The sequence below is a fragment of the Anas acuta genome, chromosome 3, assembly GCF_963932015.1.
Source record: "Anas acuta chromosome 3, bAnaAcu1.1, whole genome shotgun sequence".
Lineage (NCBI taxonomy): Eukaryota > Metazoa > Chordata > Aves > Anseriformes > Anatidae > Anas > Anas acuta.
The window spans coordinates 44571978-44587572 of record NC_088981.1 but is presented as its reverse complement, the minus strand read 5'-3'; the positions used below and the strand labels follow the sequence as shown (position 1 = coordinate 44587572).

At 46.0% G+C, this 15595-nt stretch overlaps 1 protein-coding gene across 1 annotated transcript in view; it reads right to left on the bottom strand.

Moving 5' to 3' along the window:
* Window positions 1–15595, bottom strand: part of FRMD1 (FERM domain containing 1) — a 35978-nt gene continuing 20383 nt past the window's right edge. The window contains exons 4-14 of the mRNA XM_068676881.1: window positions 15194–15273; window positions 13076–13152; window positions 11284–11470; window positions 8898–9053; window positions 6479–6544; window positions 6203–6271; window positions 5839–6013; window positions 3992–4327; window positions 3726–3854; window positions 2912–2991; window positions 1–893 (exon numbers count right to left, since the gene is read on the bottom strand). Coding sequence (XP_068532982.1) covers window positions 606–893; window positions 2912–2991; window positions 3726–3854; window positions 3992–4327; window positions 5839–6013; window positions 6203–6271; window positions 6479–6544; window positions 8898–9053; window positions 11284–11470; window positions 13076–13152; window positions 15194–15273 — 1643 coding nt within the window. The 3' untranslated portion in view covers window positions 1–605. The remainder of the gene's footprint in view (window positions 894–2911; window positions 2992–3725; window positions 3855–3991; window positions 4328–5838; window positions 6014–6202; window positions 6272–6478; window positions 6545–8897; window positions 9054–11283; window positions 11471–13075; window positions 13153–15193; window positions 15274–15595) is intronic.

Sequence of the window (15595 nt, the reverse complement as noted above, 5' to 3'; positions counted from 1 at the left end):
ACAGAGCCTACATTGTATTTGGCTGGATGCTTACATCAAAACAAAACAAAACAAACAAAAAACTCATGGCAGAGCAAGTTTTGCTCCCAGTAAAGCAAACAGGCAACTTCTGTGCATTACAATCAGAAAAGGCTAGACTTTTCCATGCACAGACATCCAAATATGCTCAGAGTATATCCTGACCTGACAGCTGCTAGCAGTGCTGCAGCAGCACAAGCTCAAGACAACCAAACTACTCGTATAGTAGCATTAACATAAATGGACCACAAGAGAAAAGCAGGAAGCTAAACGGCCATGGACTTTGTAAATATCTTTCTGATAAATCAATTTTGGTCCAGTTTTGGGTTGTGTTTTTTTGGTCACTACTAATGGTGCAGCCCACTTCCATGTTCTGCTCAGCAGACCCTCCCAATGCCAACGTTAAGTGCTACACTCCAGCTGATTTGCCCTGTAGTCAGGTCTGCAGAAGCGATGCCACTTGCTGATTACGGAGTTGAGTAACAAAGCTGCTCAATCTCCTACAAGACCCAGTGACATCACACGTGTGAATGAGGTATATATTTCCATGCTGTGCTGTTTCCTGGTATGGAAGAGCTCCAATCTCATTACACCACGAACTCCTCTGGCAGCTGGTCCTCTCCCAGCAGATCCAAGGAGAGGCAGTTCATGGATCGCTTCCCGTAAAGAGCAGACTTGGTTTTGCAGTCCGCTGTGGAATAAACGCAGCCGTAGACAGACAGCTTATCCTCCAGGCTGCAGCCGAACGTGTAGCTGTGGGACGTGTCCGAGGACAGCGTGGCACTCAGTGGCGGGTGCCGGTGCTTGTACAGGCGGATGTCATCCAAACTCTGGCTGTGCTGGTCTGTGCAGCTCCTGCCTCTCGGCGATTTGACCTGCCAGATCAGTAAAATGCACGTGATAACAATGATGAGCTCAGGCACTGCCTAAGGATGCTGGCTACGCATGCTTCAAATTTTCCAAATTGTTCTTCCACTCCTTCAAACAGCCCCACCAGCCTTCTGAAGGATATTGGCTTAATGAAGAAGCTATGAAGTATTAAGAAATTACAAGTGTGTGCAGCTACCTGGCCTCACTGCACCAGAGCCTAATCTCTACGCACCATGTCCTCTGCATCCAGTACAAAGGACAAAACACTGGGCAGGTATTAATGACATCTGAACAACCTGACACTTGCACTGACTGCATGGTTCCGCTAACACATGCATTAAAGAATCACCCCAACTGCTTGAACACACCAAGATGAAGCTACTTAAAGTCTTTTAAAGTCTTGGGATCTGAAAGGAAAGTTGGTAACAACCACGCAAATTAATAGGTTAGTGTCCAAAATTCACTAAGTGCAATATATACTTTTGTCTACATAACACTGCTCAGAAACGAAGACAAGAGCAACAAAGCAGCAGTAATTCCCAGAGGAAGATGTCATGCTACACAAGCTGTAGTGATGTGTCCTCTTTGGAGGCATTACTGACCATCCAAGACATTTCCAACTTCCCCACCTGTTTTTTCTTGCTCTCTGTCTTAACAATCAGCTTCTACATGCTGATTTTAATATTAAGCCGAGACACTTCTGTTAGTAACACAGAGAAGCACCTCCCAGTACTAAGTCTCTCACCTACACTGGATGGGAACTAGAAAACTACCCTGAAGAAATCCGTGTTGGCTCAGCTGTGCTCCCAGAAATAGGCATACATGTATACTGCATGGTCCATCCAGCACTAAGCAAGCACAGTATTTGATGTGTACAAGTGCCATCAGGGTGAAGAGATGTCTCTTAATTGTTTAAGCAGTCCTGTGCTGATCAGAAATGCTTGTATTAAACAGATGCCTCCCAATCAATTAACAGACTAAGTGTGTGTTGGTGAAAGTATTAACATAAAACCAGTACTTCAAACAAGATACCTGCTCCTTGCCTTGCTGTCTTCAGTCATTCAACTCAAATTCAGAAATAAGTACATTATGATTTGTACTGCACAGCGTTCAGCTTTTGATATAAAAGCTTGGTTATTTTTTCCATCTCTCACAGCACTTAACAGAGTACTTTGCTGATAAGTGAAATCCTTATCACTTTTGACTGGGTCCAGTAAGAAGCATGAGAAGTGAAAAGAAGTCTTAAAGTGATTTAAGTCCTTGTCCAGAAAAAAATCTAGGAGTATAGGGCAAAAGGGTGAATAGATTTTTTAAATTCTTTTAGCAGATAAGGATAATGTGGATCAAGAAAGAAAACTAGAGGCAGAGGCTTTTTTTTTTTTTTTACATAAAGAAACTAAACATTTCCATCCCTGTGGGTACAAGCTGAAAAAGATATTGTTTGGCCTTAAAAAGACAACTTCATAAACTTTTCCCAAAGTCCAACTTACGATATGACATATTTTACCATATATAGTTGTCTTTTCTCAAGGGTTGGATGAAAATAAAATGTTGACAACAAAGACTTCAGCATACACATAGTATAATCACACAAATGATAGCAATTAGAGCTTGAACATCTGGTTTTGCTCTGATGTGAGCTCCTTCTGGCTTCAGGAGCAGGAAGATGATCAAGCTTGCAACCCACATCCAAACTGTATGGATGGTCTTGGCTCTACATTGTGCTGAAAATTTGCAAGTGGTTTATTTTCCATTTCCTGTCTGGAAGCTTAGGGCAGATGATGGCTGGCTTGCAAGATTTCCACACTGGTTGCTCCAAACCTCTCTGTACTTTTCTGGACCCGAATGTTGCTCTCATCCTATTCCCAACAGCAGCCATTGGCCAACAGCTGTTTTCAGTTAGACCATTTCAATCAGTCAAATACAGACCTATCAAGTTCACCTGATTTACAGCTGTCTCCATTACACTAGACTTTGGTTCAACGCCCACACACAGACCTTCCTGCCAAGCACCACTCCTTACCTGATGAAGGGACTCCACACTTTGACCTCTCATTTTTATTAGCGTGACTTGCACCACAGACAGCGACTCCTGATTTACAGCTGCAAAGGAGGAGGAAATAAGAAGCGTTACATGTTTGAGTTTTTATTGGCAGAAAGGGGAAGTTGTCCTCACAGGCTACACACAGACAGTGCTATCCTATAAATACAAGTATACATCACTAAGCACCCTCAATATTCTGAGAGTTTTGCTCACAAATACTCCTGTTTGTCCCTAAGAAGCAACATATAAAAGCTCACAAGAAAACAGATTTTCACCAACTTCTCCTGTATTTGCCCATCTTGATTTGCTACGAAGCCTGTTATGTCTTAAGGCCAGACAGCTCCTGCATGAACCCATTGTCTAGCATTTCCCATAGCATAAGCCACAGAACTTAAGCTATTAATTCCTGCAACTTGCCCATTAATCTGTGGTTGAACCCCTTGGCTGTCTTGTGGTATACAAGATTTTAAATTAAATCCTTCACTACAGAAGGTTTGCCTCAGTTATCTTTTTGTCGTTAACTGCATATAAACACAGTAACTTGCTAAACTGGGAAAGGGGAGACCTTAAGGAACAAAGGGGAAAGTAACACTGTACAATATAAGGTGCTGGCCTTTAAACTCTAGAGGAGCTGACTTCAAATACTGCTGCAATATGTAGACAGTAAGTAGCACTTTGTTTGGAAGAAGACACAGCTTTCTTAGATCTCTCAGATTACATCTGATTGCCCAAACATCTTCCTGATGTTACAGCCTCAAGAAAAGCACTCAGCAGTAGCAGAAAGACATCTCACCTTGGCAGCTAGCAGCATCTAGAGGAAGAGATTCAACAGCTTCTTCCACAGTGGCCTCCTCTAACTGGTCTCTTCCTAAAGGCTCATCTACAGGCACCTCCTCTGGCTCATCTACTGCCAGCTCAAGATCTAGGAGGAAAAGAGTGGCAGAAGAAGGGTTAGCATTACATGCCTGCTCCGAGTTGCTTCATGTTTTCTTATTCTCCGTTCTCCTGTAGAAAGCAGAAGCAGGCTTAGAAGTTACTCTGCATCTCCAAATTCCTTACCATCATCCTGAGAGTCATCTTCAGCCCTCCCCTTACTGCCACTGTCAATGCCAGAGCTACCATAGCTGATGGTTGAGCTGCAGGATTTCTCTTTCCTGTGCACTCGGTCGATGCTGAAGGGCTCATCCACTGACATCTCCACTGACACTCGGTGCCTTGAGTCAGCCTCAATGCCCGAGGTGTGAGAGCTGCCGTGGCTCCCCGTGGACTGGCGCGAGAGGCGGTTATCCCTCCGGCTGCCCACACTGCTCCCGCTGCCGCGCGAGTTCTTGTCGCACGGGTCCAGGTCCATGTCCAGTGTGTCGCTGATATAGGACTCCCGGTAGCGCTTCTTCTCTGAGGAAGAACGAGGAGAGAAGGCAGGGGAAACTTTAAGCAAGACTGAAGGAAGGGTAACAAAACTGGTAAGTTCTGGGACAGGCACAACCTGATGGTGAAGAAAATTGCTGCAGCTACTGAACAAATAAATGACAAGCAAGTTTTGTGTTCTGCTTATTCTACAGACACTGGGATGCCCAGCAGGTTGCAACAGAACTACAGTCATACTTACAGTAAAACCAGTATCTGCTGAATTAGGGCAGGCAACTAGAGGCAGTTACAATTCAGAAATGCTGCCTTCCAGAATGAAGGAAATGCAGCAAAGCAGGAATCGCTTACCTAACCTAAGTGTTCAGTCTTTAAAACAGAGTACACCGATTGTTTCTCAAGAGAGTCACCAATGTGTGGAGACAGCTAAGAATGGGATCTCCATGGCTGGCATTTATTAATGATTTCTCTCATGGCTTTTCTGTGGCCCAAAAAGAAGGATGCTAAAGGTGGACAAGAAATCCACAAGAAGCTAGGAGATACAAAACAATTTAGAAGAAATCTGTCCCACCCCGAAGTGGAAGCTAGAAAGCGGGGGGGGAGGTGCACCAGGGCATTTCAAACATTTGTGTCTGGGCACCTGAATCACGTCCCCAGGTATTACCACAATGGTGTAAGATGTTTATTTAAGCTCTGAATTGCAGGCAATAAAATGTTAGCAGAGATTTCCTGACAGTGTCTGGCAAGGAACAGGATTTCAAAATGCCAACAAAGACATGGCAGCAGCTCTAGCACAAGTCCAAGGAAGCCTTGCTGTCTGCCATGCCTCAGCCTCTCTCAGAAGACGGAAATCTGCTCTTTGAAGAACAAAGCCAGGAGAAGCGAGTACTCACGTGAGCTAGCCTCTAAGAAGGCCACTACCAAATAGGAAAAACAAAATAGCAGCTAATCAGGTGGCAGGATATCTGCCAAGCAAGAGAAGCAGTAGATCCCAATTTGACTCTGGAAATTTTTGGAAACATTTTTAATAGTGAACCTGTTTAGTTGCAATTCTCACAAGCACTGCCATGTTGCTATCTGACCAAACAGTGAACAACAAAGAGTCACCAAAAAGGGACTTCCAAGAATGCAAAGGGTTTGTGAAAGCAATCTGAGCCTTTTGCCCACATGCACTTGATTACTGAGCCTTTGTAAAGGTTGCTGGCACATGGCACTAGTTGTTCCCACACAGCTCCATGCCACTTTTATATCCCCACTGAAGGAAAAGACAGAAATAATCAAGCTGGATGACACCAACGGCCACCTCTCCTCATACACTGATTCCACGTAACCATGCGCCACCACTTCAGAGATGGATGTGAACTCCTTTGAGTTGACAAGATGGACATGGAGCAGTTGGATCCCCTGTCAGAAAGTACAAATTTGAGGAGTTCTGATCTGCTCTCAGGTGGAAGCTGCTGGTGCCAGAAACAAATATCAAAGCCTAACATACTGTATGTACTCTTCCCCTTACCAAAGCCACCTGCTCTTCTGCCACATACCTTCAGCCTCCTCCAGTTTTTGGATTTGCTTCAGCACTGGCTGGATATTCAGAAAGAGCCGGTGGCTGTTGCTGAGGAGCTGCAGCAAGTGCCGTGACCTGAAGGGGCAACCTGTGTAGTAAACCAGTTTCCGTGCAGAGGGCAAACCGTCTGGCTGGATCTCAAATTTTTTCCCCTGCATAAAGAGGAGAGATGCCAGTGAGTGAGCACGAACATGTCTTCGGCCACATGGCTAACCGAGGCAGCCGCAGTCTTGTGTGTGTGAGTTACAGGACTTGACATGGCAATTTGGGCAGGCCGACACCTTCGCCAGGTCCCAGGTGGGCAGCTCGCTGCCAGATGGCATCCGTTCTGTCACACTCACCAGAAACGCCAGCTTCCCGATGTGCGACCAGGGAAAGTCGTAGAGGAGCTGACGAACGTGGTTCACCTCCTGCAACACATCAAACTCGGGGTGACACAGGAACTGGCAGGTACAGGGTGGAGTCAGTGATGTGCAAAGAATTTGCAAACAACCAAGAATGCAAGATATGCGGAGCCTGCTGCTCACAGGGGAGGCAGAGGAGTGCTGGTGGGGGGAGGACAGGGGAGCTAGGCAGAGTTAATGCTACACCAGAAGGCTTTCATGGCAGCCTGTTACCTGATAGATGTGCATTCCTCTAAGGGTCAGGCCCAGGATAACTGTTGGGCGATCCTCCTTCTTATCCTAAAAGGACAGAAGAGCCTGGAGTCAAAGGTTAATCTACAAAGACCACGCTCTTGTTCTGGCACCTACTGCAAGAGAGGTAGCAGGACTGCTCATCAGACAGATGCCATCAGCCCATTTGCTTTTTATTGTTTCTAACAAGCATCTCGTCTTGTTGATCCCTGAAGAATTTTGAGATCAGAAACACCTACAGATCCTCCTGTGCTGGAAGTCTCCAGCTTTTCACCAGCAGCACATGCCCCAAACAGCCCCAGAGAGGGAATCCTGCAGCTTAAGTGATCTGAGGGCACAGACCATTACTGTTCTCAGAGGCAATTTGTAACAGACTCACTTACTACCACCGCCATCTCTGCTGTTAGCGCAAACATTCACATCTCTCACTCTCCAGGTGACAGAGAGCCCAAAACAGAAGCGATGTCTGCCCCTTCTCCTTACCACAGCATGGCTGTTCTCACCCTGGGACGTGCTGGACCTCAGGTGTACGTTTGCCAGGAGAGAGCTAATCAGTGCCCAAAGTTACAGGACTTTTCTCCTAACCTTTTCATCTCAGTGTTGGGAACAGACAGTTTTATGTGCTTAAGGCTGAACTGGAAATTTGCCTTGTTTTTCCTCGTGCTGTACCTTCATACCACATAATCTCTCTCTAATTAGGAGATTCCTTTGCTTAAAGATTGAAAATCAAAAATCCCCGAACTGTCCAGCACTAGTTCACTCAATCTCTCTACTGGCATTGTGGAGTCAGAGGGGGACAACACAGACTTCTCTTACTAAGAGGAGCAGGAGGAAGAAAATCGCTGGGTAAAAATTTCTGGAGTCACAGAGCTCAAACTTCACACCAAGACGTTCTCACCTGGCTTGTCAAGATGCAAGCCACACACTGTCACATCTACCTCAGCCTCTGCCCCTCTGTTAACACCCATGTCCAGCAGAACTCCAGCTGAAAGTCACTAAGAAATGCTTTCTGCCTCCTGAAGTCAAAGACCTTTAATAAATCAGGGCTGGTCTGGAGGAGGGATATGGTGCCCAGTGCTGCCTGTTTTCTTTGAGAGTCCCCAACCCCAGCAGCAGCCACAAGGAGGGAGTAAGATAGAAGTGACTGCTACTGAAATCTCATGGCAGCCAGTGCACCAACACCTTCACCCAGCACCCCTGTGAGCTCAATCAGGAGCTTTGTGGCCCAGGAGTCACCTAGGAGGAGGATGCCTCACCACGAGATTCCTTGTGTCATGCAGCAGGAAGAAAAGCATGTTGTGGATACAACAACACAAAGGAGTTAATGCAGAAAATATGAGTTCAAGTCAGACTCAAATTTGGATATTAAGGGCAATCAGTTTCACAGCCACAGTGCCTTCAGATATAAATTATACCATGTCTTGCCAGCTGGATTTCTTATGGCATTCAAGTGTAACCAACCCTCTTATGACTGCATCATTAACAGCATTAGCATCAAAACGGAGAGGACAGAAAGGCTGAACAGAGGTAGGGGGAGCAGCTAGTTTGTGAAGGAATGAAACTAACCCTAGATTGAAAACCAAAGTGGAATTTATCTCCTTTGGAAAATGCAAGGCTCTTCTCTGTGTTTCTGCAGTAATTAGAGCTGCCACATTTGGTCAAAGGAAGCAGAAACTTTCCAGACTGAATTCTGACCCAGCACAAACAGACAAGATGTTTAATCATGAGTCTGACAAGGTAGAGCAGCTCCATTCGGAAAAGAAGTTCATGCAATTCCTAATTGCTTGAGCAGGTTTCACTCGCCTAGGTGGAACACCAAACTTCTCTTCAGTCCTATTTCTAGACTACACTTTTAGCACATCAAAGTGAAGCAAATCTGGTTAAAGCAGGCTTGGGTGGAAAGGCAAAGACTCAGGGACAAGCAACAATCAAGGAATCCAAAAAGCTGAAAACAAAACAGCCAAAAAAATACCCAACACTCCAACAGTGTTGAAGGGGGGGTAAGAAAGGTGGGATGACTCGTGTCACCTTCAGTTATTATGTGGTGTCTGTGTGAAAGCTGACTGACCTCCTGTCACCATTTCAGTGGACTACAACAAAGTGCAGCTTCTCAGTGATTTCCCTGGTGCAAGTACACTGGCAGGCAGGGACAAAGCAAAAATTAAGTTTTGCCATTCCTGTGGCCAGTTTGTTGGCTGAGGGACAAAATAATGTTCCAGCTACACTAGCAAATTGGAAGCAAATTTGTTTATGGGGACAGGTCTCACAGCCTGGATATTTTATACTTGTTTGTCCTCTCCAAATCAGAGGCAACTGTTCTTCAACTACACAGAAAGTGAAAAACAAAACAGTGACCCAATTAAAAAGGAGAAAGATGTTTAAAATAAGCTCTTTGTTTGACCTTCTGCAGCCTGTAGAAGTGGACGGGAACATCTTCCAACAAGCAGGACTCCTTAATGAACTTCAGCACAGCTTCCTTTGCACTCAGGCCTTGCTGTTCTCGGTGCATCTCTGGGGCATGTTTCAAGATGTAGTCGCTCCCCCTCTTTGCAATTATCTAAACCACAAGGAAAACAAACAAGTCAGCAACTCTTCAGTGAAGCCCACGAGAGGCAGCTGTGATCAACAGCAAAGCCAAGACTGGAGGTGGAGGAGGTTCATGCATTCTCCCAAGAAGTTAGCCCAGGTTCACCTCTACCTCCCTGGAGGATAAGCATTTAAAGCAGCTCCGATGATACCGATGTCTCCCAACAGATCGTAGATGGCAAAATCATAACAGAGACTGCAGAGCTCGTGTCAGCTCTTTTCATTCTCAAGCGCTGGAATTAGTTTCCCTAACTCCTGGCATCCCTAAATGCTTATGGGCAGATAACAAATACAGCTCTGCATGCCAACACAATCAGCAGCAATATCTCCCAGCACTGCAGAAATGCTAGAGGGTTGTGGGTTTTTTGGTGTGGTTTCTTTTTTTTTTTTTGTGCGTTTTGCTTTGTTTTTACTTTAAAGACCAGAAACTACACATTAGGCTTACTTAGCATTTCCATAGTCAAAGGGGAGGGTAACACTATCTCAAGGTATTTTGTGTCTGTCTGGAGTGGTTGGCAGGCATGCAGCTTTGCTAAGTAGTAGAGAAACCTGCACTGGACCTTTTTTTACTCTTGCCCTGTGAGTACCCAGTTCCTGTGCTTGGCCACATGCTCTCTCCAGACAACACTACAGGGCAGCCCAGCCAGACTGGCCCCTTCCAGGCTGTGAGCAGCAGTGACACATAAGAGGAGTGTTGGCTGAATTCACTTCACAAAATCCCTTGCCATGCAGGGTGCTTAAAACTAGACCCCACCAGGTACCTGTGAACATCCTGTCAGAAGCAGCCTGTCCTGACCCAAAACAACCGGACCCTGTCACCCAAATCCCACTTCCATTTTAAATTCAGCCCCTTGTTTACTCTCTTTGGTAACACCTCTGCTCTCCTTGCATGCTGTGCTAGATAAACTGCCCTCCCGCGAGGAAGGCTGGGCTCAGGGAAGAACAACATCGATGCCATCAGCTGTGCAGCATCAGCAGAAAGAAGTACAGCTCCACAGTTCAAAGCTGGGTTGCTCACCCCGGGGCAACACCGCCTCTCCTCACTAGCAGGAGGCTTGGGGCAGCTCTTGGCCAAATGATCTCCAAAGGTGATCTCCAGCACGTGTTGCAGGAGGACATGCTGGAGGAGGAGTATCTCCCCCACAGCAGCCCAGGGGCAGGGAGAGAGGCGTCCCTGTGACTGCCAGGTTTTGCTCTTTGTAGTGATAAATCACCCACATACTTGCTTGGGGCTGTGGCTCAACGCAGGTGAGCCAGGCTTTGCCTTGGCCTTTGCAATGTTTGCCAGATGAGCAATGGTCTACGATAAGATTTAACTGCCCCATAAACTGCACACACCAGACTCAGTTTTTCCAGCCCTTTGTTAGCTACCTTGTGCCAGGTGCCCTGTAGCAAGGAAGGGCACCCGACCTGCTGGTGGAGAAAGGAGCGCTTCTGCACTGCACGGCAGGCAGGCTGCGACTTGTGCCTGCAGACTCCACCAGCCTTGACTCCCTGATGCAACCCCTGTCACTGCTCTGAACATTATCCCCAAAGCAGGTGACAGAGCACAGTCAGGCTGCAGAGGAGGCCACGTCCATGTTCTGGGAAACATCCTTCCCCAGCAGGTATCAGCAACGGAGGCATCCATAACATAGCTAGCTTCTTTTCCTATTGTTCTGGATGCTGATGTGCTTAAAACAGTTTTCTTGACCATTTCACAAGAGAACTCCCTGCAGGTAACCAGCTCTGACAGACTTTTTTTGTTTCAAACTCTTTTTTCTCAGCTAATTTGCCTTCATTCAAGAATAAAAGTAACTCTTGGCGTTCCAAGCCATTTGTAGGTCTTGGAGGGCACGAGTTAATGTACACATGCTTACAAATAAGCATGTAAAACCATTTTTAGGCCATTCCCTTTTCCCTTACTACGGTTCAGCCTCAATGAATGACAAAGCAGGAACCAGAGGCGCTGCACAGCAGTTACTACTCCTTGGGGTCCAGGTCTCTTCATCCCAGAGGTAAGCATTGCAGAGCTAGGACCAAAGAGCAACATACTTAGCATTGCGGCCCAGAGGTTTTCCGTAGAGCTTAGCTTGTGCAGATCTTTCAGATCTTTGCAGATCAGCAGGAGCTGGGGAAGTTGTGTGGCTGTAGCTAGGTACCAGCCTGACATAGCTCCTGCTGCATGCAGGTTGTTGACAGAAAGATCCTCTCAAACTTACCCATTGCGGGAAATATGCCTGAGGTTCAAAATATTTCCCAGTGTGGACCTCCTCCCTGTAGTTGCCCAAGTCTGCCTGCAAGCTGTAGGCAGCCAGCAGGAAGTAGATTTCTTCTTTGTGGTTGCACCGAGACATGAGCACTTGCTCTTTGAGATGACAGTAGTAAAGCTGCCTCGCCACCTTGTCACTGCAAGACACAAGGGCAGATTTGTGTGAGGAAGAGAAGAAAGGTCAGGATAATACAGGGACTTTCAAACGCATCTTGCTTGCGAGAGAAAGGCTTGAACTGGCATCCCTGATGTCTGCCCATGCCACCATGACACAGTTAAGTGCCTGTGGGAAACCCCAAGCCAAGATCAAGGTCTTTGCACACAAAGCATTGTACAAACATGGGAAACAATAGTCTCTATCTTGGGGAGCACGAGATCTAAGAAGTTAGGGCAGAGGGTAGATGAAAGAAAACTCATATCACACCTGTTTTGGAGACTGACTACATCAAGCGCTTCTGTGTTTCTGGAAAGCCTGTAGCAGGCAGGAGAACCAACTCCCTTGAATCTCAGTCCTGCCTCTTGCACACCTGTCCTCCTTTCCCCTCTAAACCTGGCACTGCTTTTTCATTTCACCTTGCCTTAGGCTTAAGGTGCTTTTCAACTGCTAATTCCCTGCAAGGTAGATCAAAAGATGCAGGAGCCCTGGGCTTGTTTTAGTGTTCTTCCTCAAACTGCTAACCAGGCACAGTCTGATAAGGCATTTGTATCCCTGATAACGTGTACACACACCCTCACAAGAGCTCAAGGGAAGCAGGCTGCTGACATGTACGTACAGACAAAGTGCTGGACACTACAGTCTGCTCATAAAAACATGCACGTAGATTGAAAGGGCCCTGTAACTACCTCTACACAGCTCCACAAACCTGTCCAATTAAATTACTAGTGCAAGAGAAATTTGCATGTGATGCTAGAGGATATGTGCATAGGGGGTGGAAGAATGCTGTGCAATCTTTGTACCTAAAAGCAAAATTAAACAAAAAACACTGAACAGCCAAACAGACTCCAGAAGACTTGCCTGCATTCAAAAAGAGAGACTGTGGAGGACAGGGTGGGGGGAGGAAAAAGAGGGGAGAAAAAAAAAAAGCTTTGTTCAAGAGGAGAACAAATGCCAAAAAATTAAGTAAAGATTTTAATCTACTTGAATTATCCCAGCTCTTGGCTTGCCCTGGGGTCACAGCCACGCCAGCAGTGCTGATGCAAATTAATCCTGTCAGTTGTTCATTTTCAACTACCTCATCCTTTGTTCTGTACCATGCAGCCAGTGCGGCTGTGTTTTGAGTGCAGCCCATATTCCACGTGAATGGATCACACTCAAATGCAAAACTCTTTAACTTATGAAGTCATTTCTTTTGTCCGTTTACAAAAGTCCATTTCCAGGAGCAGACTGCACAGAGCACTGTGCAGATACAAAAACCTGAACCAGAACTGCTAGCGTGTGCTCTGGAGTATAAATACCTATTTTTCGTATATTCATCTGATGCTTTTCACACGACCAAAAGATGCAAACAAAGGCTGTTAACCATATTTCAGTACTGCTGTAATTCAACCTGCTCTCTAAACACAGATGGGAAAGCAGTTACCATCCTCCAGGGACCTAGGGATAAGGAATGTGATACAGGGGGAAAACATGCACTGTTCGTTGTGGAAATCTGGGTTGTTCTTACAAAAACAAAAATGCAAGCTGAATTTTTAAGGAAGTGTTAATAAGGAAACAGAAAACAGTACCACAGAAGTGAACTTACCTTATTACCCTTCCATTTTCTACGTAGTATTGTACTCTAAAGAATGCAACAAAAGGAGGGCTGAATTTCTCTGTTCCCTAGAGCAGAGACAGAAGATTTGTTAAATAACATTCAGCATTCAAAATTCCTCTTGTAACATCCTCTTCTCTCAAGCTTACCCCCCATACTGCTTTTAGTTTGCTAATCTAAGCTCTTCATCAGTTTTGGGGAGGATCTGACTACCACCAAGGCTCACATCAATGAGGCATCATAAAACATTAAAACAGGCTGAAAGGCAAAACATCCCAGGGAGAGCTGAAGAGTCTGGATGGGTGGATAAGCCGGGTATAAAAGAGCCCCAGAACAGCCTGGGGATGCCCAGCCTGGCTCAAGTTACCCAGCTCAGCACCTGGCAGCACCCTGGACACACTAGTGCTGAACACTGCAAGTTTAACATGGCCTTCCCCAGCGTGCCAGGCAGGCAGGCACCAGGCAAGTACCGCTGCAGCCCCCCCCAGCACACAGCCAGAGTTAACCACACACCCCAGCTCTGTACCACATCCCACAGCGGGGACGCAGGGTGCTGCAGGAGCTGCTCAGCCAGCCCGTGCTGCCTGCGGCCGGGGCGCCCCAGCCTGATATTAACTCCTCGCCTTTTGTCTGGCAGGGCTCCTGTCTAGCTGTTCACAGCTTCCTGCAGTCGGGGAGCAAAGGGAGACGCTGCTGTCTGCTTTGAGTTGTCTGTTAGAGGAGAGCCAGCAGGAGTTCTCTTGTTTTAAGGACAGCCTTCCCTTCACTTACAGGCTTGCTTGAACAGGAGGAGAGGGGGAAGAAGGAACATCTGATCTTATTAGCTTGTTCCCTCATCTTTTCTTCTTTGTCTCTCACTTCTAATGTTTGTGCAGGTAACTGCTCACAGAGACAGTCCCAAGGCTTTGCTGCCCAGACCCATCTCCCTGTGCATGGCCTGTCTGACACCGACAGCAACTTCTTGATCATCAAGCAAATACTTACTTTTTTCCCCCCTGGATCTTGTCCAGAGTCACCCCATTTTAACAGAACATTTCAACAGAATGAGGCTTTCCACCTGAAGCCTCTTCACAGGAATTTAATTCCTGTCTCCTAACCCAGTCCAATAGTCTAACCCATTTTAGGCTTCAGTACTGCCAATGGCAACTCATTTAGCCTTTGGGGATTCACCTCACATGAGAGACTCAACATTTATCCAGACTTCAGAAGTGTTTCAAGAATCCTGCCTGGTAGCAGCCACAAAGCGCACCCCACACTGACGTGGCCAGAAGCACCTGCCTTGGAAAACCCTCACTGGCAGGAGGGACAGCTCTCCATATGGCTTGGGGTTGCCTCTGAAGTAACCCTCACTTATTTGGGAGAAGCACTATCAGGTAAGGGATCCTCAAATCTTACTAGGAACCTGCAAAGCTCTGTACATAGCAGAATCAGCAAGCATGCCTACTCTGCAAAAGAAAACCCTTGAGGAAAGTGGAAAAAGTTATAATGCACCAATTAAGATATCAGGGCGTAGCTGTACATTACACTTTATTCTAGACTGCAGCTCCTTCAGTAATAACAAACAGGCATTATCATGTCTCTAAATGACCAGTGCTAGACAATTACACAGGCTCGTCTTTATTTCACGCAGTTTTTCTCCTCTCCCTTGACAAGGCTGGCTAGCCTCAAAGAACTAAGGCTCTTCTCAAAACAATCTTTCCTCTTTTTCTACTGTCCTCTCATGTATATTCTGAAAGTCATGGCTCCAGCTCTCTCCCTCACTTCAGGTGGGATGGGGTTCAAGCCACACAAGGTCATTCTAGGTTTTTCTGCTTACGTATAACAGTAAAGTCTTTAGACTTCTCCCAGGATAGCCTATCTTCAAAAGGAAGCAAGCAATTAAGCAGCAACCATGTCGTTACTATTGCTGAGGTAAAGTTGTATGGAGGTTTGGTTTATCTGTTTTAATTAATTGCATGAACCGTGCACGAGTCACAGCATCTTGCTGCTGAACAGCACTCTGCAGACCACCTTCCAGAAATGCTTTACGGACCTTAGTCTAAGAGCTTCCATTTCAGCGAGTAGCCCAACACCAAAGCCACAGTCTCTGAAATTAAACACCTCTCTTACTTTGTTGGTCTCTTTCTTCCATTCCTTTGAGAAGTATTTGCTAAGCTTCTGCTCCAGGTCAATGAAAACATACTCATTATCTGGAAGACAACAGAGAAAAGCATTTTATGTTAAAGTAGAAGTTCTTATTCACAAAGTACTTAGATGACTACCGTAACTGTTTCCAACCACTGCCCAGTAACACAAAATCTGGCCAGGGAGCAAACAGAGCAGGGAAAAGAGAGGGCACTGGAATTCTCAGTACATGTGCTGCTCCAGACAGTATGGAAAAAAGCTTGGCTATGCCTTAAATCTAGGGATACTGAGCTGAAATTTCACAAACACCGTAAGCAAAAATGCAGAATCCTTGCTTTATGGAGCAGAGACATTTACGGAAAATAAATATAATCTTACCAAGCTAAT